The sequence below is a fragment of the Crocuta crocuta genome, unplaced genomic scaffold (genome assembly GCF_008692635.1).
Source record: "Crocuta crocuta isolate KB4526 unplaced genomic scaffold, BGI_CrCroc_1.0 scaffold156, whole genome shotgun sequence".
Lineage (NCBI taxonomy): Eukaryota > Metazoa > Chordata > Mammalia > Carnivora > Hyaenidae > Crocuta > Crocuta crocuta.
Window position 1 is genome coordinate 527,492 of NW_027531308.1, and position 24,794 is coordinate 552,285.

Below are 24,794 nucleotides of genomic sequence, written 5' to 3' on the forward strand. Positions count from 1 at the left end.
AGTTCTACCATTTTTATTGTTTCTTGCGGATTAATCAATCTGCAATGATACTGGAAGGATTCAAAATAACTACACCCTCATCATGTCATTTCCTGTAATCTCTTCCTTCTGCCTAATTACATGTTTCATACAGATCTTCTTAATTAAAGGGTAGAATCATCATTCTGTTCCCCAAACCCAAAGTCTTTTCTCCTTTCCCCTCTCCCCCCAACCTCTTTTCAGGCCTCAGTTGCTTGTATTACTGAAACTTGATGAAGATTTACACGTCAAGCATCCTCGCCTCCTCACCTTTGCTTCACAGCTTAAAGCAGGAAAGGGCCTCACTATTGTGGGTTCTGTTATAGTGGGGAACTTCCTGGAGAACTACGGGGAAGCTTTAGCTGCTGAGCAGGTAAGAGTCAAGGCTTATTGACTTAGTAGAAATTAGCTTATGGTTTTGTGATGTTAAGTTATAAGATGTTTTATTTCTAAATTTATTCCTTTTTTGCATGATCCAGGAGGTTTCTTCCTAGTGCTTACTTTTGAACAATCATATTCTCCCAAATAATAAGATGAACCAGAAAACTGTGATTTATTCTTTCCACATAGAAAGCACTACCAGGGCACCTGGTGATTCATTCAGTTAAGCATCCAACTCTTGATTTTGGTTCCGGTCGTGATCTCACGGTTCATAAGATCGTCAGGCTCTGTGCTTACAGCGTGGAACCTGCTTGGGATTCTCTCCCTGTCTCTGCCCCTCCCCTCTTCAAAATAAACAAACATTTAAAAATAAATATATAAATAAAAGTAAAAAGCACTACTAAACTTTTAAGATTATCAAGGCTAAGCACTATTTCCAAACATTGATTGACTCAGGCTTCAGACTTTACAGAAGCCTGTCCCTTGAACTGTGGAGATGGTTCTGCTCAGTATGATGATAACAAACAGCAGTGAACACATTTTTCCCTCCTTAGCAGTCTACATGGTATCGTGAGCAAGATTCCTTCACTTTACTTCTGATTAACTTGCCAAGTATAAGCTCTCCTTAAGGAAGAAAGCAGTTTTCACTCTAATGCTTATTATAAATGATAGAACCAATGGTGTTGTTCAGACAGATGTTCAGTTACATTTCAAAAATTTTACTGGATTTCATTTTGGGATACTTTGAAACCCTAAAAACTAGAAATACTGAAGAAGCCTTCAGTCCAGGATGATAAATATAAATAAAAAGCACAGGATTGGAAGTCAAGAGACCTTGCTTATATTACCGTAGCTACACCACTGACTTAACCTGTGCCTTTGGGAAAATCATTTCTTCTTTCTACACCATTATTCCCTTCATTGTTCCACCAGGAGAGCAGAGTAAAGGTAAATGAAATATTATCTCCAAATTGGCCTGAATAAATAATAGTAAAGCAAAGACAAATGTCTTCAATAATCACTGTTAAAATATCAAAACAGATATGGATATAGGAGAAACCAGAAAGAAAAGATACCTGAAAAAAAAAATTCTTAAGTGAAACTGAATCATCTGATTGAATTTCTAGTAATACGAGTCAGGGTATCACAGCAATTGAGAAAGGAAGTAGGTGACGTTTACACTCACCCTAGTCAGTTAAGAAAGAATATTGTATATTCAGTTTGTGCAGACCCCTATTCTTGACTTGTCTTGTATGTTACAAAGAAGGAAAGCAGAAAAGAAAAAAAGGCAGAGGAACTCCCCGTAGTCAACCAGCAGTATATGTAGTAAGCACTTAAAGAGTGAAAAAAGGCAAAGGATAATGAAATTCCATTGGATTAGTTTTAACTTTTTGGACTTTTCTGTAGGAGATTCGGTCTTATGCAGCGTTTGTTAAAGAGGAGGGGAAAATATTAAGGAGAAGAGTAATAAATTAAAAGGTTCAGCGTGAAGCACTTAGTGTTGAGGTTCTCTTTTCCAGACCATAAAGCACCTAATGGAGGCAGAGAAGGTGAAGGGGTTCTGCCAGCTGGTGGTGGCGGCCAAGCTGAGAGAGGGCATTTCCCACCTCATCCAGTCATGTGGCCTTGGGGGCATGAAGCACAACACCGTGGTGATGGGATGGCCTAATGGCTGGCGCCAGAGTGAAGATGCACGAGCCTGGAAGACTTTTATTGGTATAGAATACTTTTCATTTTATCCTGAAGGCTCAAATAGGGGATAGAGCTAAATCCCTATTACCTTAACCCTACCCCACAGCTGCCTAAAGCAGAGATTGTGCCATTGCTCAAGTTTAGTCCTATAAGGACACCTAAATGACTGCTAACAGTAATAACCGTACTCTACTCACCCCCTCCAGCTTTACATTATGTTCATAAATTATTCATCTCTGTCATGTATTATGTTGGGAGTTATTACTGAAATTGCCGTATTTTCACTTATGATCTCTTATCATTGACATTCTCACAGGAATTGGAAGGATCATCTTTAATCAAAATCTCTGAAATTCACATACCTGCCCCCCCCGAAATGTAATGATCAGAATATATCTAGTAACATAAATCATGGTTCTGAATCTAATTCTGTTATTCAGATTCTGTTTAATGATTGTTGTTACTCGATGAGGTATAACCTACTATGTAAACAGAACACCTTGCTTAAAGAAGTATAAAAAAAGTAGAGGCATCTGAGTGGCTTAGTCAGTAAGTGTCCAACTCTTAAAGTTGTGGCTCAGGTCATGATCTTACGGTTCCTGGGATCAAGCCCCATGTCAGGCTCTGTGCTGACAGTGCGGAGTCTCTTGGGATTCTCTCTCCCTGTGTCTCTCTGCCCTCCCCCCACTCATGCTCTTTCTCTCACAAAATAAATAAACTTAAAAAAAAAAACAAAAACGTGTAAAAAAGACATTATCCATGGGGCACTTGGGTGGCTAAGTCAATTAAGCACCTGACTCTTGATTTTGGCTCAGGTCCTGATCTCATAGTTCATTAGATCAAGCCCCATGTCAGGCTCTGCATTGGTAGCTCAGAGCCTGTTTAGGATTCTCTCTCTCCCTCTCTGCCTCTCCCCTGAGCTCTTTCTCTCGTTCTCTCTTTCACAATAAATAAATAAACATTCTGACATGGTGGGAAGCAAGGCAAGCCTAAGGGTTCTTCTCTGTTGATCCTGATTGTTTCCTCCCTAGGCACGGTTCGAGTGACAACTGCTGCCCATCTGGCCCTGCTGGTGGCTAAAAACATCTCCTTCTTTCCCAGCAATGTGGAGCAGTTTTCTGAGGGCAACATTGATGTGTGGTGGATTGTGCATGATGGGGGGATGCTCATGCTCTTACCATTCCTACTTAAACAGCACAAGGTATTTCAGACACCTTTTGAAAAAAAGTGTGTCTCCCTTAATATCTGTCCTGGTTTACTAGGCAGATCCTTCCTCTATGATTCTATACTGTCAGGGCTTAGGATCAGAAGAGTTGGGGATTATTCTTAGCTTTCCCATTATCTCAGTTTCAACCTTACAAGAGATAGTTTTCTAGTTGATACCTACCTATCTCCACGTGAAATTCAGCAAATTAATAAAGTTCCATATGAGTCCCTGGAAAAACATTAAAAAGTGAACATATCCATTAAAAAAATATATACCAAAATCTCTCAAATACTGGAAACCTACATATAGGTGTATGTGTGTGTATCTCATATATATAGTTGGGGAGCCTGGGTGGCTCAGGTGGTTAAGCATCTGACTGTGGCTCAGGACATGATCTCACTGTTGGTGAGCTCGGGCCCCCCATGGGGCTTTCTGCTGTCAATGCAGAGTCCACTTCGGATCCTCTGTCCCCCTCTCTCTGCCCCTCCTCCGCTTGCACTTTTTTTTTTCCTCTCTCAAAAATAAAAAAAATAAACATTATATATATGCTCATCCTTTGGTAAGACTAATTAAAATGAAAATAAAAACAGTAAATATTACAGTCTTTGTGGTACCATCAATATTCTTTCTGAGTACAGCACCCTCTTAAGATATTATATATCATCTTTTGCCAGTTTTTTTCTTGTCAGGAAATTAAGAACTTCTTTAAAATGTTTTAAATGTGTTTCTTACTCAAGCTTTTGCCCCAGTACTTTAATTTGGCAAGTAAGAAACTAGAAAACAAATACCCTGATAGTACAACAAGGTTGTCTAAAACAAAAAATGCCTTGTGTTTTAGGAAATAACTCTTTTTTTTGCCTTCTTGCATCTCACTTTCCATTTCTGTATGGTAATTTCTCAGGTGTGGCGAAAATGCAGCATACGGATCTTCACAGTAGCCCAGTTAGAAGACAATAGTATTCAGATGAAGAAGGACCTGGCCACCTTCCTCTATCACCTACGCATTGAGGCAGAAGTGGAGGTGGTGGAGATGGTGAGAAAGCAGTTTGAGATCAAACAGACCACGCTTCCCCGTTTCCTACCCTGTCTTCCTAGAACTTTTTCTGGTTTGGGAAATTGCTCAGCTGCAAATGTAAATTAATCCCTTAGTTCCAACAAACCCGTAATATAGTGACCTAGATAAGAAGACTACGAATGTGATATGTATTTGGTGTAGTTTTTAATTTTTGCTTTCTTGGTTGTGACACAGCCTTTATATTTTGGCCGTATTCTTGTCTGCTTAGTATAGTTTCATTAAGTTTTAATTCATATACACATGGTAGAATCACACATAGCTTTAATAACCTGGCAGTATTAAAAAAAAAGAAAGAGTTTGTGCTTTGTTTCAAGGAAACATGTAATGGTTAGATTATGGAAGACTCTTAGGGCTTCTAAATTTGATCTATAGTCCATAAAATTATATAGCTCAGTGCCTGAACAAAACAGGGGTGAAACTTAGGCTGACACCGTGATCCTTTCTCTGGTTTAGTGAGTGGAAAAGCAAATGTATGGTTGATGCTTCTTTCTTTTTTGTGCTTATTGCCCACACTGTGTGTTATCTGTGGCAGCATGACAGCGACATATCAGCTTATACTTATGAGCGCACCCTGATGATGGAGCAGAGGTCACAGATGCTCCGGCACATGCGACTCTCCAAAACCGAGCGGGACAGAGAGGTGAGACCTTCCTGTATCCATTGAATCCTGGCCCTGTGAAGTCTGTCACTGAAAGGGATGATTCTCTATTGTTCTCCTAGAATGACAGATTCTTTCCTTCCCACTATTGTTTGAAAATAATTGAAGCTGAAGCATGAGAGAGATTTGGTATAGTAGTCATAACTGTGTTGCACCCTCCTCAGGCACAGTTGGTGAAAGACCGGAACTCAATGCTGCGATTGACCAGCATTGGCTCTGATGAGGATGAAGAGACAGAAACCTATCAGGAGAAGGTGCACATGACTTGGACAAAAGACAAATACATGGCATCCCGGGGACAAAAGGCCAAGTCGATGGAAGGATTCCAGGACCTGCTTAACATGCGTCCGTAAGTTTTCCAAGTCACAAGCTTTTCACGTAACACGGTATCCTAGTCTGTAGCACACATGTGACTTTGCCTGGATACATGGGACAAAGTCTGTTCTTCCTTTCACCCCAAATACAGCCATCTCTGTTATTTGCCTGTGCACACCAGCTACCAATTAACATTGTACACAAGCTAACCACCCTTCCTCCTCACTGTGCTGTGTTGCTGCCATTATACAAGCAAACGTAGACTGAGAAAACCCAGGATATTAATATAAGGAAATCATTTGTTCATTACATTATTCGTAGTCAATGCAAAAGAGCTCTGTATCTCCAGGTTTTTAAAGTTGACTATATGTCTAGCTTTCTCTTTGCCTTAACTGCCTCTATTTCTCCTTCTACCTGCCCAGGGACCAGTCCAATGTGAGGAGGATGCATACAGCAGTGAAGCTGAATGAGGTTATAGTTAACAAGTCCCATGAAGCAAAGCTGGTTTTGTTGAATATGCCAGGGCCACCTCGTAACCCTGAGGGTGATGAAAACTGTATCCTTTCCAAGAGTGGTGTTATCAGTAAGGAAAATCTTAGCCTATTAAAAGTTTTAGGCAAGGATTTTTACAAAGTAGTGAGATTAATCTCTCTCCTTTTGGGGAGTTGGGTGTATATTTTCTCTCTGAACCCTAAAGAGACTTTATAGGTGGTAAATTTGCAACATGATTTCTAATATTCATGGTATAGAACCTTTTCTGACAGTATAGAAACAGAATCCTTTCTCCTTTTCAGGCTCTCCCCGCTTTGCAAACCTCTTGTGGATGGAGTTAGGGGAGAAGCAGTTGGAGTGGAACCTCCTCTGAGGGGAAAAAAAGAGATAAGGGTTTTCCTCAGACCCTCATCCCAAGATTGTTTTTATGGGCCCCTTTCAGAACTGCAATGGTGTAGACTGGCCCATCTGCAACAGTACCACTGAGCAAAAAAGATAAAGAAAAAAGGAATGGGCAGAAAAATCTGACTTGAGCAGCTTCACTTAGAAATGACTTGGGTTCTCTCTAGCAATCCTCTAAGCTGCCCTTTGGTGGCTTTTTCTTCTTTTTTGACTTATTTTGCTATGTGGTACGAACACGTTATATGTGGTTTTCCCCCATTTTTAAATAACATTTAGGAAAAAAATCTAACAAATAGAAGTCTTGTATTAGGGACTGGATCCCTGGGTTATTTCACAGGGTTAAATCGACTTGAGTTCAGACCTCTCCAATTCTGAGTATGTAAGTGAAACAAGCATGTTGCTTTTGCAGCTTTGTAGTCAGGTAAACCCAGATTATCATGTCAGGTTATAAACGTGTGCTTTTCCCCACCTGTTTGTCTCCTTGACAAATTTTGAAGACATGGAATTCCTAGAAGTGCTCACCGAGGGACTAGAGCGAGTCCTCCTTGTCCGAGGTGGTGGCAGTGAAGTGATCACCATTTATTCATAATCTACTCCTGAATGACTCTGCTTGGCCTCACCTTTCCTAAAAGGCTTCCATCCTTCATGGAAGTGCCAGCTCTTTACTACTACTCTCTCAAGTAGGCCTGGGTTCTGACACATTACACTGAACTCTTGACAAGCTGAGCCTCAAGTACTTGTGCAAAAAAAGTACAAATCTGCTCTTTGCTATCATATGATCTGCCATCCTTATAGAGGAAGCAAATAGTTCCGCAGCATCGGAACACTGGTCAAGTCCTAAAAACCATGTCTGTACCAGTTGAAGGCAAGTTAGAATTAACAGGCTAAACCAATTCAAAAGGGATGCTAGAAATTCAACTGAAGACCAGAAGCAAGTACATGTCCAAAATTAAAGGGGAGTCTCAGAAGTCATGGTTCAGTGCTGACACCATGGGGGTAACAGCCAGAGGACACAGCTTCATCTTCATACTAAAGAAATCACAGCCAAGTGTATGGGGACCTGACATCCTTGTGGAGATAACCTGTAGCAAACCAAGATGAAAACCTTTTTTTTAGTTAATTTTCCTTAATGTATCCACTGTTCTCCTGGACTCTAATTTTATATTAGGGTACTAATGCACAAAAACTGACACATGACTACAGCCTCTACTTCTTTCTCCAAAACAAGATTCCCCCCAAATACTAGGTTTAAGTACACATACTGTATTGGTATACATATGTCAGCTGGTTCTCAAAATCCATTCTGTGGTTGATTGTAATACAGGCATTGTTATCCTGGAAATTGTTTTTGGGAGTGGGAAATTTTCTTTTCAGGCTCTTTTCAATTGGCCAAACGAAGGTAACTCCAAATGGTAGCTATTAAGGTCTACTGAAACCCAGTCTGTGGCTACCTGTGTGACAAGGGCAAACATTAAAGTTGTTATCTAAGAAAGCTAGATGATGATGCAGTGTCCAGTAGTTTCTCCTCTCCTTTGGTTTATGCCCTCTGGGTTGGTAGGCATGCATAGGTCAAAAATCAGGAACAAACACTAGGAAGACTGGCTAAAATCCTTCCCTAAAAGCGCTGGACTGTCTTAAAGGGGGAATCTAGCAATGGAATTTGAAGCTCCAGAGCCATACTCCTTCCATAGTGCCAAAGATTGAGCTGCTGCTCCTCCCTACCTGCTTCACTAAAGTGGCATACGATTGGCATTGGCCTGATTCAAGAAACTTCTCTTTCACTAAGAATCCTGTGGACTCACTTCCAAAGCCATAGCAGAGACTTGAGGCACTCACCTAAATGCCCACTGTATGAGCAGTTTTCTCTTCTCAATTTTATTCTTGTGACTGCAGAAACTTGGCTCTGAACTAAGATTATCTAAGCCAACAGTCCTCTGCTGTAACAGTTGTTTTCAGAAAGCTCTAAATGTGTCAAGGAAATACTCGTGCAAGCCTAGCTTTTTATTTGCTCATTTACTGGTCATAAAACACCTGGCTTTCAAGCCTAAGGAAACAAGTACCTTGAGTGGGTATTGCAAATATGTGAAATTTTTGTTTTATAGGATAAGTATTTAGAGAAACTGTCTTGCCTGTATTCATGACTGCTTTAGAATCACTTTATTAATGATAAATAGTGCCACTCTCTTTTGATTACCCAATAGGATTTGGAGGAAGCAAACCTAGGTGTCAGCAAACTATTCATTTGACTATTATGGGGCAGAAGAGAAAACCCTTCAGGTGTATGGCTTCAGAAATTGCGTCATTTTGTTCCCTTTGCTCTTTTTTCAATCTCAAGGCCCAGTTAGGGTAGGAAAGCAGACACAATCTTCAAGTCTTTTTCCTGCTCCTTCCTGCAGAAGGTAGAAGGATTGTTTACAATTCCCACTATAATACTCCATTGTTTAGTCGAGTCCACAGTAGTGGAATAGGTTCCTTAGGACCCAAGATACTGAAGCCCCCATGCTTTAAAGGTCAGCCTACCCAGGAATTCCTCTACATTTATACCCATCCTCTGGCTAAAGTAGTTGATGTATTTTTTTTCCATATAGAAAAAATATGGGCAGAAAACAAGGTTTTAGAAGAGCTTTTTGTGGTTGGAGCTCTGTAAGAATCTTTTAAAGGGATAACAGAGTTAGTGGCTACTAATACAGCCACTACTTCAGCCCTTAAAATATTCAATCACCATTATGTGGGAAAATGGTTATTAGGCCAGATTTAAACTCATCTCTTGTCTAGAGCATTTCATGTCCGTGTGCTGCTTATGTTGTTTGTCTGCAAAGTGTCTTGTCTCTTCTAATCACTGCAAATAAAGCAATACTGAAAACTTGATAAGAGAGAATGCACCTTAGGGGAAGGGGCTTTTATGTTTCAAGAAGGAAGAGAAAGGAAAGACCTCTTCCTGTCTTTTGAGTAAATCCAGCTTTTAAGTCTCAACTATGATTTACCAGGGCAGGTTATGACCAGTATCCACCCTCCAGATGTTGGCCCTCTGCCTTCTAAAGCTGTCTTAAGAGCTGAGGTTTGAATTGCGGCATCTGCTCAACCGGTGCCAGGTTCCTCTTGGCATGGGAAAGATTATTACTGCATATCTTCCTTTGCCTCGTACTGCTGTGGCCCCGACTATCCCGCCAATCCTCACTCCCCCTACATGTGTTAGAAATCCATTATTGTGGATATTAAAGTAGTGATTACACTGTAAGCATATTTACATGCCCTTTTTGTCTGGTTTATTTTTCTTTTCATCATGTATAATCTGAATCCAGCATTAGTTTCTCACATCTTCCACAAGTGTCTCCAACAGAATTTTTATGTCCCAGCTTGTGTTAAATAGAAGTGAAATATTAAGGAAAATAGATTTAAAGGAAACTTGTGCAACTTTTTTTTAAGCATTGTTCTTTACCGTTTAATTTATTGAAAGGAGCTGCTGCCATGGTTCTTGATTTAGCAGCAGCCATTCTTGTGTTTACATAGAGTTACAGTTTTATTTGTTGTTTTGCTCTGTACTGGAAACATAAATAAAGTTTTCTACATTATTTTCAATCAAGGGTTGTGGTATGGTTTCTTTGTGTTTGTAGTGACATATACTTGTCTTTCTGGGTCTCACCATGAAGAAAAGAGAGCTTTGGGTTCTTGTCGGCCTGAATGGTCAGGTTAAGAGCTAGTATGCCGAGAAGGAGCCCCTGGGCATAAAAAAAGGTGGTAAATAGGATCCCAAAATACAGGCACCAGGTACTTCTTTCTCAGGTTCACAGAAGCAGTCCTCCACCACTGAACTCCATCCTCTGAAACAAAAAAAAAGGTGAATGGGTGTTGAACTAACTCCTAGAATCAAGTACAGATACTTTATTTAATCACAGGCTCTTCTAAGTGTCCATCAACTGATGAATGGATCAAGAAGATGTGGTGTGGGGCACCTGGGTGGCTTAGTCGGGTAAGCGTCCGACTTTCACTTAGGCCATGATCTCACGGTTCGTGGGTTCGGGCCCCGCGTCGGGCTCTGTGCTGACTGCCAGCTCAGACCCTGGAGCCTGTTTCAGAGTCTGTGACTCCCTCTCTCTCTGACCCTCCCCTGCTCATGCTGTCTCTCTCTCTCTCCTAGAAATAAAATATAAAAAACATTAAAAAAAAAAAGATGTGGTTTATCTATACGATGGAATACTACATGGCAATGAGAAAGAACGAAATCTGGCCATGTGTAGCAACATGGACGGAACTAGTGGGTGTTATGCTGAGCAAAATAAGTCAGGCAGAGAACGACAGATACCAAATGTTTGCACATATAGGAGGATTAGGAGGAACTTAACAGAGGACAGGGGAGAAGAAGGGGGGAAATAGTGGGGAAGAGGGAGAGAGGCAAACCATGAGAGACTCTTGAATGCTGAGAACAAACTGAGGGCTGATAGGGGTGGGGGAGAGGGAAAGGGGGTGATGGGCATGGAGGAGGGCACTTGTGAGGATGAGCACTGGGTGTTATATGGAAACCAACTTGACAATAAACTAAAAAAAAAAAAAAAAGTGAAAAGATGCCCACAGGAAATAAAAACACTAATTTGAATACCTATAAAAAAATCAAATAATAATCACAGGCTCTTCGCTTTATCCTTAAAAAATAACAATTTCCAAACTCCTAAAGAATCTTATTTCTTAAAACATAAGCTCTAGTACCAACTCAAATCCTCCACCATCAAATGGGTCAGCTGTTTACATTACAACTGCCCCAGTTTTTGGCTTACCTCCGGGGGCTCAATGAAGGCTAACCAATCTGATGCATGTGTAGGCAACAGTCCCATTGACTGGCACTTATAAACAGCCAATGCCAAACCCATGAGATTTCCAATGAGATATACCAAACCCTGCAGAAACTTCTGACTTGAACTTTCTAGCATCTTGAAAGCTGTTGGGATAACAAACCAAAACAAGTTTTTTCCCCCCAATATGAATCAGGCCATTTATTAAAATAATATAGACAGACCCAAAGTAAGATAGAAAATAGGACCATTAAAGGTGAATAAAATACCATAATAAGTTCCCTTCTCCCCTCCATGCTGCCACCATTATCATCCCCTCCCTGTGCCACACCCCCCACCACTGGCAACTAGTCAAGAGCAGTACTAAAGATTTTTCATGAGTTTCACCTAAGAATATGTCTTTAATTCTTAAAACTTAAGGGAGGGTTCTTATATCAAAATACTTACTGGCTGAAATGGCCATAAGTGCTTGAATGGGCCGCCAAGCCATCATACACACCATCATAGTAGGGAAGATGGAGATAGTATTGCCTGCCATGTACATGATGAAGAGGTTCATGGGAATCTGTTTCAGGGGACCCAAGGCGATGTCCCAGCAGCGCTAAAACAAACACAGTTTTAACTGATGATCGCTATCCTCAGTCCCACATTTAACAGATCACTGATGTTAAAGTGAAATGAACACAATTCCCACTTCTGTGCTTTTTTTTTTTTTAATGTTTTATTTATTTTTGAGAGAAACAGCACAAGCAAGGGAGGGGCAGAGAGAGAAAGGGGCACAGAATTCAAAGCAGGCTCCAGGCTCTGGGCTGTCAGCACAGAGCCCAATGCAGAGCTCAAACTCACTAACCCTGAGATCATGACGCGAGCTGAAGTCGGACACTTAACTGACTGAGCCACTCAGGTGCGCCCCCAATTCTGTGCTTCTGAGCTGACTCCTCAGTTCCACCACTTCTTCTACCCTTCTCCAAGTTGCCACAAGAAGCTTCCTCTTCCACTAAAGATAAGGCATCCTCAACATTTCTAATTTTTTTCCCTATTGGTTTTCCAGATGTTACCTTCCCCCATGATCTAACTATAAAGAAAGACTTCCCTACTTTCGTTCTTGTACTTTTGCATCTATCATTGTCCCATCTACAACTGAAGAAATAGGTAAATAGGTGGGAGATAAGCACACCACAACCAGTAACTAAAAAAACAAACTGACAAATCAAGATACTGAAGTCCTAGGGGGCGCCTGGGTGGCTCAGTCAGATAAGCGTCCAACTTTGGCTTGAGTCATGATCTCACAGTTCATGGGTTCAAGCCTCGCACTGGACTCTCTACTGTCAGTGCAGAGCCTACTTCAGATCTTCTGTCTCCCTCTCTCTCGGCCCCTCCCCCCACTCATATGCTCTCTCTCAAAAATAAACATTAAAAAAAATACATAGAAGACTTGAATGACACTGTTAAACTTAACCCAACTGACACATACAGAACTGTTGCACCCAACATCTGTAGAATTCACATTCTTTTCAAACACACTTGGGACATTTACAAAGGCTGACCACTTGGCAGAACCATGAAGAAAGTGTCAACTCACAAGAACCCAAATCATACAAAGCATATTCTTTGCTTATGATGCAATTAAGCTAAAAATCTGTAACAAAAAGAAAACAAAACTCCCTACATGTTGGAATTAACATGTATTCTAAATAATCAACAAATCGAAGAAATTACAATAGAAAACAAATATTGTTAACAAAAATGCCACATATTAACACTTGTGGGACAGAGAGCATTGAGAAATTTATAACAAATACATATTAGAAAACTAAGCATCTATTTCTTTTTTTTTTTTTTTTTTTTTTTTTTTTTTTTTTTTTTTTTTTTTTTTTTTTTTTTTTTTTTTTGCAAGTTCAAAATAAGTTTTTACTTAAATTCAAGCTTATATTGTAGTATCAGTTTCAGGTATACATTATAGTGATTCAACACTTCCATAAAACCCCAGGTACTCCTCACAAGTGCACCCATATCCCTATCACCTATTTAATCCATACCCCTACCCACCTACCCTCTGAGTCTGTTTCTTGGTTTGCTCCCTCTCTCCACTCCCAACTTTGCTCACTTGTTTCTTAAATTTCATATATGAGGGACATCATACGGTATTTGTCTTTCTCTGATTTATTTCTCTTGGGATAATACTCCCTAGCTCCATCCACATCATGCTCAGCATCTATTTCAGGAAATTAGAAAAAGGAATAAATTAAGCCCATGGAAATGAGAAGGAAATTAAAATGAGAAAGGAAATTAATGACATTTTCTTTAAATCAACAAAGCTGAAGGTGGTTTTTTGAAGATTAATAAAATCAATACTGTCAAGCCTGATGAAGGAAAAAAGATATTCTACATTGTGAGTAAAAAAGGAACATCTCTATAGTTCTTGCAGCGTATAAAGTGATCATATTACAAATTTTGGGAAATGGATAAATTCCTAGAAGAAGTACCTAGTGGCATAATAAATTGAAAATTTAAATAGTCCTCAAATTGTTTAAGAAACTGAGTCTGTAATTAAGCCCAGATGGTTTCCCTTGGCAAATTCTAAATATTTTAGGAAAAAATAAAGCCAATCTGATACAAACTCTTTCAGAAAATAAAAAATGAGCATTCTGCGACTCATTAAATGGGGCCCCATAAAAATACCAAAACCTGACACGGACATTATGAGAAAAGTTTATAGATCAATATTACTCCTGAACCTAAATGCAAAAATCCTAAAAAAAAACAACGAAGGAAATATAGTAATATAAGAAGAATATATCACTATGCAATTGAGCTTATTCATATTAAAAGAATAAATGGCTGTATCTGTAAGCAGTTCCTGATGTGTCACTTACATAAAAGATCACTTATCTGGGAGTTTAAAGATCAAACCATCCATACAACAGAACTGTTACAAAAGTATAATCATCATCTACCTTCAAAATCAGGCCATTTTAATAATACTTGCATGTTATTATTAGTAATATTACAATCTGATGTACCAAGATGAGAAATGATATCAAGAAAAGCACTGATACCAGCTGTCATTTTCATGTTATAAAAATCACTGCATTTCATGAAATGAAGATCATTTGGTAGTGAACAATATTAAGGCTAAGATGAAAAAAAGTGCCACGCTGCTTTCTAGCTATCGGGAAACAAAAATCTGCTCTCCTGGAGCTTACCAGAGTAAAAAAGACAGGTGATAAAGTAATTATATCATATATATGAATAATATGGGGAAGATATAGGAAGTAGGGAAGGATAAGTAGGAAAACAGGAGAGGAAGTGCCATGAGTAGGCTTCACTAAGAAGGTAATATTTGAGAGACCTGAAGGAGACGGGAGAGCAAGTCACAACGGTATCTGGAGGAAGAATATTCCAGGAAGAGGTAAAGAACATGTAGGAAAGTCTGAGATGGAAGCCTGCCTGGTATATTCAAGGAGCAGCAAGGAGGCCATTCTGACTAGAGTGGAATGAAGAACAAGGGGAAAGTGACAGAAGATGAAGTCACTCAGACTCCAATGATAAGTAAGATAATAAGTAGCAAACTTTTTTCTACTGTTTTGAGGATAAAGCCAAAAGGATAGCCTGACACACTGGTTGTGTAGCTGTAAGAGAACTAGAATAAAAGGATGACTTCAGCTGTTAGGCACTGGCACCAGCAGATAGTTTTCGACCTTCGTTCAAACATCTATTTTTCCAACTATCTGCACCTTTACTACTGTAAATTAATCTCAGTTTATCTACCAATACTGGGGACAATACAGTAAGATAGTCATATGCTGCCTGGGAAAGGAGGGTGCACGCGCAGGTCAGGACTGGCCCTAGGACTACAGTGACATCTATACCTCTGTACCTTCTCCACCAGAATCCGGTCTGTCTCTTGCACGCTGGTATCAGGCACTTGCTTGTCCAAGTAGCCCACAGGGTACAGCGAGTCTCCCTGGCCACCGCCCCGGTCGCTTCGGCTCCTAAAGAACCAAACCAAGAAACTAAGGCTGCAGCCTTCCACACTTCATATCACACACCTCCTGTTCTACTAACCATAGGAATTAGATCCTCAGATACACCTGCCCAGATTAGACCAAGCCCCATCGTGGGTTCGTCAGACCTTTGTCTATTATTGGGAGGAATGAAATAAGCATCCTTTGAACATTCGAAACCTCCACGGCAAAGAAGCCGCTAGCTCCCCCAGGAGTCGCCTTTATTCCACCTGTCCTTTTCAGAGAGTTGTGCCTGAAAGATCAGGTCCTATTCCTCTGCGGCAGTACTAGGGTGAAGTCTCTGTTCCGGAGCTTGGCCCCAGCTCCTCACCTGCTGCCTCCTCCAGGCCCGCTCAGCTCAATGGCCCACTTGAAGCGCCGGCCTCGGTTAGCCACCAGGCTCCCCTGGGCCGTCATGGCAACGCCCGCCACCAAAGCTTCGAACCTGAAAAGCCGGCCCGGGCCCTGACCCTCTGACGCCCGCTACTTCTCGGTCTTACTCTTCAAGCCCGCTTCCGGCGCGTAGCGTAAACGTCACTTCCACCCGGAAGTTGACGGACGGAGGCTAGAAGAGTCTTTGGCGTTGAAGAAGGTGGGTACCGTGAAGATTAGACTGTACTTAGCTCCTTAAAACGACATCCGAGCCCTTCCTTCTCTCCGAAGAGGTCTGTTGTGTGTCCCCTGACCTCTGAGGTGCGCTTTGCAGACAGAGGAAAGTCATACTGACTCTGTTAGGAATTGAAGCCAAGAAAACCTTGAGCTCCTCCGTGCTCCCGGGAAGACAAGATTCAAATCTCTATTAAAACCTGAATTCACCACGGGTCGTGTGACCTTGAGCAAGTTAGTTAGTAGCTTCCGAGTATTGAATGTGCGCCGTGCCCCAGGAACTTTGTGTTTATTAAGTCACGTTACCCCTGCGCGGTAAATAGTTCTATGCTCATTCTGTCCAAAAGCCAGGAGGCAGTGTCGACATGGGAAGGTTCGTGGGCTTGAGATTCAGATGGCCTCCTTTTGAATCCTGGTTTCTTAATTATGTGACTTGGGACAAGTTAAATCTTTTGTGCTTCAGCCTCTTCTTATGTAGAAATTGGATAATCTACCTACTTTCAAGGCTTCTGAGGTTAAATGGAGTGCCTGCTATGTATGCATGATTTTTTTTAAATTAAAAAAAAACACAATAGTGATTGGATTTTGTGCTCAGTTATAGCATAACGATAATATAACCTGATATTGGATTTAATTTGTTTCCTGTTTCTTACCCCTTTTATAATCAGTGTTGCTGTGAACATCCTTGTATGTGTTTTATTCCCTTAAATTCCTAGGAGCGCAGTTGCTGGAGCAAAGACTATGCACATTTTTAAAGAATTTTCTTTTTGGGGGGGAGGAATTTTTAAAAATAAAATTTATTGTCAAATTGGCTTACATACGACACCCAGTGCTCATTCCCAACAAGTGCCCTCCTCAATGCCCATTACCCACTTTCCCCTCTCCACCCCCATCAATCCTGTTTGTTCTCTGTATTTAGGAATCTCTTATGTATTGCCTCCCTCCCTCTGTTTGTAACTATTGTTTAGGAATTTTCATTTTAAATGCCCGCTAGCAAAATCGCGCCCATTTGCATTCCTCCAGCTTTATAATTTTTTTAAATTGGCAGTTTGAAAATGGTACTGTATTTTTAAACTTAACTTTTTTTTTTTCTTTGACTCCCACTTATTTGATATGGTCAGGGTGGGGATGAGGGAAGAGGAGTGAGGTGAGAGTGTGGTCAGGAGCTAAGGTTGAAAAGGGCCAGTTTAAGGAGTTGGGACCCTTGAGGATGATGGTGATTTGGAGACGCTGAAGATTTTCATCCCCACCTTGTTTTCTGATTTTAAAGGTGCCACGTGTTCATAGTGGACTGTTTGCATAAGGTGGTAATTAGAAAGGCTTTTCCCCTTCCAATTCTCTAAAATGTTTATCTGATCTTAGGAAGACTCAGCGTGTGGGTTGCTTTCCTTTTTTCTACTTTTCTGCCATTATCTCTTATATCTGATGAACCTTTGAAATTCATCTCAGACTTCACAAGGGTCTTGGCCCTATTGGGCAGTCTTCTTTGTCCCCACTATAATCTACGCAGTAGCACTTACACATTGCTTTTGTGTTTGTTGACATTGCCTGGGCACACATCTAGCCCCTCTCTGGCTGGACCCTGCCCTAAATTCCTTGAAGGTAGGAGGTATGTGTTAATTATATTTGATTCCACTGCCTAGAACATGATGTATTGAATAAATGTTTAGTGAATGTGAGTAAATTAATTGAAAGTAAATATAGTACAGAACTGAATATAGTATAATTACATTTAGGTGAAAAAATGTAAAAACTAGAAGGGAATACATTTTAGAATGTTACATATTATATCCAATTAATGGTTTTCATGGATTTTTTTTTTTTAGTTAAAGCTGCTTTAATAATTGTAAAGGAGCACTTTTGGAAACATCGTCATTCAAATCATATTCTGTCCCTTTTATTTTTTATTTTTTTAATGTTTTATTTATTTCTGAGAGAGAGAGAGAGATAGTGTGAGCATGGGAGGGTCAGAGAGAGAAGGAGACACAGAATCTGAAACAGGCTTCAGGTTCTCAGCTGTCAGCACAGAGCCCGATGTGGGGCTAGAACCAGGAGATCATGACCTGAGCCAACCATGAGATCTGACGCTTAACCGACTGAGCCACCCAGGTGCCCCTATTTTGTCCCTTTTATTTTTATTTTATTTTTTTTTTAAGTTTTATTTCTGAGAGAGAGGCAGCGTGAGCAGGGGAGGGTCAGAGAGAGAGGGAGACAATGCGAAGCAGCCTCCAGGCTCTGAGCACAGAGCCCGATGCAGGACTCGAACCCACAAACCGTGAGATCATGACCTGAGCCGAAGTCGGACGCTTAACTGACTGAGCCACCCAGGCGCCCCCTGTCCCTTTTAAAGTACTCTCCCACTTGCTATAAAAATGTTTAAACTGTAACCCAAATCGAGGTTGCTTTGGCTTCAGTAAGTTAGTCCAGGTCATTTATTCCTTTATCCTAGAAATCCTTATGGTGTTATTTGCTAAAACATGTTCTGAAGAACATGAAGACTGAGGTGAACATTGGGACTGAACTGAGAAAGTGTTCCAAGGTCAAACACACTTGAGGAAAACTGTAGATGATATTTTGCGCACACACACCCTAGAGGGTCTCAGTGTGATTAATATAACATATTAAAGCCCTAAAAAATGGTTCAGTAATGAATCTTCTTTGTTTCCCATCCACCTAAATAAGAAGCCCCCCCCTTTCCCCTCTTGTCACACCTATTAACTTCCTATGGAGTCAGTGTTCCATAAAATACACTAGGGGCATCTTTCTTGAGCATGCTAGAAGTCTTGAGGAGAAAGATGAAGGTTCTCCCTGAAAAGCTCTGCTTGTTGCTATTTTAAGTTTAATTTTTAATGTTTATTTTTGAGAGAGAGAGACAGAGCACGAGCAGGGGAGGATCAGAGAGACAGGGAGACACAGAATCTAAAGCAGGCTTCAAGCTCTGAGCTGTCAGCCCAGAGCCTGATGTGGGGCTCAGACTCATGAACCGCAAGATCATGACCCAAGCTGAAGTCAGATGCTTAACCAACTAAGCCACCCAGGTGCCCCTGCTAATTCCTTCTTTTAAGATTATTAGACTATCATGAGAAATAATATGTCCTTTATAAAAATGGAGTTCCAAGCTTAAATTAAACTTGAGGTCTCAGGTTTCTTCTACAAATTATGTTTTGCAAGAAAAGTCAAGGAAGCCTAAATTTTGGTCCTGACTCTGAATGAACTCCACTTTGAGTTAGGAACTCTTGCCCTTAATTTCCTCATCTCTAAAATAAGGGACTTCTAGATGACTTCTAAGGGTAACTTCTAATTCTAAAATACATTTTTTTCAAAAACATTTTGCATATTATACTTTCCTAGACTTAGACAATATGATAAACACATAAAGGAGGAGTGGGATTTCAGATAACTTTTTTTAAATTATGCTTTCCCATTGTTCAGGTACCATTTTTGGATTTAGAAACAACATAAATGTTAGTAATATAACATGACTTGTTTCCAATCCTAGAAGCATTATGGTTCTCTATCCTGGATTCACAGGAGAATCACCTGGAAGTTCTTAAAAAATCCTAATGCCTAGGCCACACTCCAGAGATTCTAATTCATCTGCTTAGGATAGAGCATGGGCATCTACAGTACACCAAGGACTAAGAACCACTGACCCAGAGCATTTTACTGCTGTATAAGGTTTGAACTTAACACAGTAATTCAAGCAAACAATCAGTAGTTTCTGAGAGCCTCCTTGCATGCCTCCCACTAGGCTAAACTTGAATAAGATAATAATGGAAATACTCAACTTGTAAAAATAAATCTTAAACTTTTTTTTGTGCCTTTGAACAAACATGATTTTAATCAAAGAAACTGAGAAAGCACACACCATGATTCCATAGGTCTTGTGAGTTGTCTCATGTGACTTTTATATTTGGACTCTCTACAGTTTTTGTATTTGTTTTTGAATCTCACCCCCCACCCCCGCCACCACTTTAGGGTTCTAAAGAAGCTCTCTCTTTCTAATATTTCATGCCATTTTCTGACTAGTTGCGTTAGGGTTGAAACTTGAAAAGGCAATTTTTTATTTATTTATTTATTTTTTAATTTTTTTAAGTAGGCTCCATGCCCAGCATGGGGCTTGAACTCACCACCCAGAGATCAAGAGTCACATGCTTTACCAGGGAGGTGCCCTGAGAAAGGAAATTTTTTTTTAGTTTGTTTATTTATTTTGAGAGAGAAAGAGCACGAGTGGGCAAGTGGCAGAGAGAACGGGAGAGACAGCATCTCAAGCAGGCTCCAAGCTGCCAGCACAGAGTTCAGTTCGGGCCTGGACCCATGAAGCCATGAGATCATGACCTGAGCTGAAACTAGTAAGTCAGACACTTAGCCAACTGAGCCACTCAAGCGCCCTATTCAAAGCGCCTTTATTCAAACAACCAGATTTGCAAGAATGGATCTCTCTAAAAGAAAAAAAATCTTTCAGAGATAATGTCTTTTATTTTGGTGTATACCACTTAACAGGGTCTCTGTAATAATTGTTCTGCCCCCCTCCATGGTCCAACCAGCTCCCCTAGTATGCTGCTCTAAAAGGTCCTAAGACTTTTAGTAGCTTCCATAAAATGGGTTTCCATTGCAAATCCCCAGTTTATTTGTATTATCTAACTCTCCTATCATCACTGCCTTATGAAAAGGACCACCTTACACTATTTTATTCAAGATGCAATTTATTGTAAAATACTACTTTCCTAGTTATTGTTGGGTTTCTGCATCATTTCTATGTGGATTACATTTTTTTTTTTAAATTTCTGGTTTATGGCTCTGTAGTGTCATGAAATGTCCGTCAGCAGTGACATGAAGTAGACAGAGCTGGGAGATGTTGGTTAGTAATACCATTCTTCCCCAACAATTACCTTTTTTTCATTTCAGGAGAGCTGTTGTGCAATTCACATTTTAACAAGTTCCCATTATAGCACTTCCCTCCAGCACTTGCTTAGGAAACTGGGAGGATTGCCATTCCCACAGATCTTATTAAAGGATAAGAATGACAGTCATAGCATGAGTCATGATGATACATTACTGATGGCCCAGCATGTTTCTTCAAGCGTGGTTACTTTGGATTCATTCTGGTGATTAATTTCAGCTGTCTTGGAGGTGGGCTAACTTGTCTCTACATCAAGTATCTGACTGACCAGTCCAGGTCCTTTATGACACTTTTTCCTGTGTGCCAATTTTTAAAAGCCTTAATTGGTTCAGAAATAAGCACTGCTTTGTGGCCTGAATTTTTTGGAAGGAAGATTATTGTGCACTAAATGTTTGTGTTCCCCCAAAACTCATATGTTGAAGCCATAACACGCAATACCATAGTACTTGGAGATGGGGCCTTTGGGAGGTAATTAGAGTTAAATGAGGTCATGAAGGTGGGGCTCTCATAATGGGATTAGTGCCCTTAGAAGAAACCTAAGAAAGCTCACTATCTCACTCCACCATATGAAGACACAATGAAAAGATGGCTGTCTACAAGCCAGGAAGAGGGCTCTCTACAGCAATTGAATCAGCCAGCACCTTGATCTCAGACTTAAGCCTCCAGAAACGTGAGAAAATAAATTTCTGTTGTCTAAGCCACCCAGTCTGGGATTTTGTTATAGCAGCCTGAGCAGATTAATATGAGTATTAAGTGGAATTCAGAATTGAAGGAGAAAGTACCTTTTGGTGCTTGAAGGCAAAATCATTCCTTAAAACATAAACATAAATGTAGAGGTGTTTAATTTGTAGGAGCTTATTGTATAAATGGAAACATACTGCCCACTGTTTTTTTTTCACTTTATCTTATATGGATGTCTTCCATATACGTCACTCAGTTTTACCTCATTCTTTTTAAAGGCTGTAGAGTATACATAGGATGCATGATAATTTAGTTAACCAGCCCTCAGTTGATGGACATTTAGGTTGTTCCCTATTGTCACTATTACTAAAAAATGTTGCTGTGAACATCCTTGGGGATCTTGTCAACACGGTTCTATAGGAGGTTTATGGACTAAATAATGTGCTCCCCAAATTCACATCCATCTAGATGGAAGCTCAGAATGTGACTTTATTTGGAAATAAGACCTTTGCAGATGTAGTTAAGGTGAGGTCATATTGGGTGATGGTGGACCCTAAATCCAATGACTGGGGTCCTCATAAGAAGAGAGGAAGACACAGATAAACAGGGAAGAAGTCCATGTGATAATGGAGACAGACTGGAGTAATGCAGCTACAAGCCAATGATCACCAGAGTCACCGGAAGCTAGCAAAAGGCAAGGAAGGATTCCTCCCTAGAGCCTGCAGAGAAAGCATGGCCTTTGGCAACACCTTGATTTTGGTTTTGTAGCCTCCAGAATTAAAGGGACTCTACTTCTGTTGTTTTAAACCACTAGATCCTGATACCCCATTACAGCAGCCCTAGGAAATCGATCCAAGTTTCTTTCTTTCTTTTTTTTTTTTTTAAATGTTTTTTATTTATTTCAGAGAGAGAGAGAGAGAGAGACAGCATGAGCAGGGGAGGGTCAGACAGAGGGGGAGACACAGAATCCGAAGCAGGCCCAGGCTCTGAGCTAGCTGTCAGCACAGAGCCTGACGCGGGGCTTGAACCCACGAACCATGAGATCATGACCTGAGCTGAAGTCGGTTGCTTAACTGACTGAGCCACCCAGGCGCCCCGATCCAAGTTTCTTTCTAAGAGAGGTTCATTCATTCAAATGAATCCAGCTAACAACCAGGGCTAGCTAGCTTCAGTGGGAAAAATATATAACAAGTAATAAAATATCGCCAAAGCTGCCAAATCAAATTCTAAACTTTTAAAAATTTGCACAAGAAGTTTTACTCAATTTCCTACCTGCTTATGATTAGTTCCTTTAATAAAGTGATTTTTACAAATTAATTACCAAAGAACATTTATTGTATAAAATGGAAAATGCAAGTAAGTAAAAAAAGATAAATCATACCATGCAAACAAAAAATCATTTTTCCCCATGGACATTTTGATTTAGACTCTTCCAGACTCTTTTGATTTATATTTAGACTTACTTAGCATACTCTTTTATAACATGGTGTTTCATGAAGAGCCATGCTTTCATTTTTTAAAAAGGCAAAAAAGTATGGGTTAATCTTTATTTCAGTGTTATGTGTGTGTGTGCGTGCTTTTTTAATTTTTTAAATGTCTTTTATTTATTACTGAGAGAGAAAGACACAGAGTGAGCAGGGGAGGGCCAGAGAGAGAGGGAGACACAGAATCTGATACAGGCTCCAGGCTCTGAGCTGGCTGTCAGCACAGAGCCTGATGCGGGGCTCAAACCCACTAATCGTGAGATTATGACCTGAGCCAAAGTCAGACGCTTAACCAACTGAGCCACCTAGGCGCCCCTGTTTTCACCCCTTTACAGGATTCAGAGTTCAAGTAAGTTTGGGCAGCACTGCATATATCTTTCTTTTAGAGACTTACGATTAATGTTATTATTTAAAAGTTAAATCTAACATAGTTAACATATAGTGTAATAATGGTTTCAGAAATAGAATTTAGTGATTCATCACTTACATATACCACCCATGGCTCATCCCAACAAGAGCCCTCCTTAATGCCCATTGCCCATTTAGCCCATTGCCCCACCCACCTCCCCGCCAGCAACCCTCAGTTTGTTCTCTGTATTTAAGAGTCTCTAAAAAAAGTCTCTTATGGTTTGCCTCCCTCTCTGTTTTTGTCTTATTTTTGCTTCCCTTCCCCTATGTTCATCTGTTAATGTTAGTACTTTAAAGGCTGAAAAGTGCTACAGAAAGAAATGTTGATTTAATATTTGTTGAATCCGAAGTTGCCAAACTTTGTGGCCAAGGAAGACTTTTTTTTTTTCATTTTTCCTCTTTGTTCAATCTATCAACAGCTTATAGAACTGTTATTGTGAAGAACATAGCTAATTGGGGATAGAAACTTAAGCCAGTATAGATTCAGACTCAATTTTGTCACTGCAACAGAGTAGTTTTGCCTTTGTGTCCAGCTCTGAGAAGTGGACTTCAGTCTTGCAATCTTCCTACTGCCCCGGTCTCCGGAGACTGGGGATCTGCTTTCCTCTTTCACGTCTCCTTTCCATGGACATTATCCTGCTTCTGATTATTGCTGTCCTACCTATTTTGTTGCCCTCCTGCCTGCCACCCTGCCCTTGAACTCCTCTCTATAAGGTCTATTTGTTATGAGGCACCAGCAGTGTTGATCCCCCTATGCACCGTCATGGTGGGGTGTGTGTTGCATATGGCATAGCTTTCAGATGCCATGTACTGATTACCAGGCCATCAGCACCAAAGCGGGTCTGTCTTCCCACCACTGGTCCCATTCCTAGTGCTGGTGTAATTCCAGGACTCTGCCTCCCAAGTCAGCACTCAGCCACACTGTGTTCTCTTGGAAAGATCACTAAACAGGTAAGGTTAGGAGTTGGGGTATGTTCTGCAGAGGATACACAAATCAGTGCACTAGGCATGATTGCAGTGTTTTTACATAGGTTACCCTACTTCCCAGCATCCCCAAAGGAAGAATACTATTATCTCCATTGTGCAGTTAAGGTAAAAAATAGAGCAGAAAGGGTCCAAAAGCAGTGATCCAGGCTGCTGATAGAGATGAGCTTTGCTCCAAGGCAGATGTTCTTTCCACTCTAAGGTGCTGCTCTCTATCATTTTCCACTTGGTGACAGTATACCCTAATTGCAGGAAATCTACTTGGGGAAGGAGGGAAATAGTCTCTTGGGATTCAGAGTTGAAACTATGAATAGCAAATGTTGTTACCTGCTTTTCAGCTCTTGAGGTGTAACAGAGAGCTGCATCAGAAACTGTCTTTTTGCTTTTAAAAAATTTTTCATGTTAATTTTTGAGAGAGAGACAGAGCTGAAGCAGGGGAGGGCAGAGAGAGAGAGGGAGACACAGAATCTGAAGCAGGCTCCAGGCTCCTAACTGTCAGCGCAGAGCCAAACGCAGAGCTCAAACTCACAAACTGCAAGATCATGACCTAAGCTAAAATCGGACACTCAACCGATTGAGCCACCCAGGTGCCCTCAGAACTGTCTTTTAACAGGAGGGTCCCCTCCCACCCAATACTTTCCACCACTTCCACCCTCCAGCAGACACACACACACACACACACACACACACACAC

At 40.6% G+C, this 24,794-nt stretch overlaps 2 protein-coding genes across 5 annotated transcripts in view; one reads left to right on the forward strand and one right to left on the reverse strand.

Moving 5' to 3' along the window:
* The window catches only part of SLC12A6 (solute carrier family 12 member 6), a 91,720-nt gene extending 81,901 nt beyond the window's left edge, over positions 1 to 9,819 (forward strand). For all 3 annotated transcript variants that reach the window (XM_077771669.1, XM_077771670.1, XM_077771671.1), the window contains 8 exons: positions 223 to 391; positions 1,920 to 2,115; positions 3,123 to 3,292; positions 4,200 to 4,331; positions 4,906 to 5,013; positions 5,196 to 5,380; positions 5,769 to 5,902; positions 6,738 to 9,819. In XM_077771669.1, coding sequence (XP_077627795.1) covers positions 223 to 391; positions 1,920 to 2,115; positions 3,123 to 3,292; positions 4,200 to 4,331; positions 4,906 to 5,013; positions 5,196 to 5,380; positions 5,769 to 5,902; positions 6,738 to 6,829 — 1,186 coding nt within the window. In that variant the 3' untranslated portion in view covers positions 6,830 to 9,819. The remainder of the gene's footprint in view (positions 1 to 222; positions 392 to 1,919; positions 2,116 to 3,122; positions 3,293 to 4,199; positions 4,332 to 4,905; positions 5,014 to 5,195; positions 5,381 to 5,768; positions 5,903 to 6,737) is intronic.
* Positions 9,669 to 15,545, reverse strand: EMC4 (ER membrane protein complex subunit 4). 2 transcript variants are annotated; one of them, XM_077771675.1, is made up of 5 exons: positions 15,366 to 15,545; positions 14,908 to 15,022; positions 11,475 to 11,628; positions 11,013 to 11,173; positions 9,943 to 10,061 (listed from the first exon to the last, which is right to left on the reverse strand). In XM_077771675.1, the coding sequence occupies exons 1-5, from the start codon at positions 15,449 to 15,451 to the stop codon at positions 10,026 to 10,028; spliced, it is 552 nt and encodes a 183-aa protein (XP_077627801.1). In that variant the 5' UTR covers positions 15,452 to 15,545; the 3' UTR covers positions 9,943 to 10,025. The 2 variants fall into 2 exon arrangements, with proteins under 2 accessions (XP_077627803.1, XP_077627801.1); XM_077771677.1 differs by lacking the exon at positions 11,013 to 11,173 and having other exon boundaries at positions 9,669 to 10,061.
* Between the last annotated feature and the right edge of the window lie 9,249 nt (positions 15,546 to 24,794).

Coding starts and splice junctions, on each gene's coding strand:
- EMC4 (XM_077771675.1), bottom strand. CDS start 15,451: ATGACGGCCCAGGGGAGCCTGGTGGCTAACCGAGGCCGGCGCTTCAAG. Junction 11,629..14,907: donor ACCGGATTCTGGTGGAGAAG/GTACAGAGGTAT, acceptor TGTTTGTTTTAG/CGCTGCTGGGACATCGCCTT. Junction 11,174..11,474: donor ACTTATGGCCATTTCAGCCA/GTAAGTATTTTG, acceptor TTATCCCAACAG/CTTTCAAGATGCTAGAAAGT.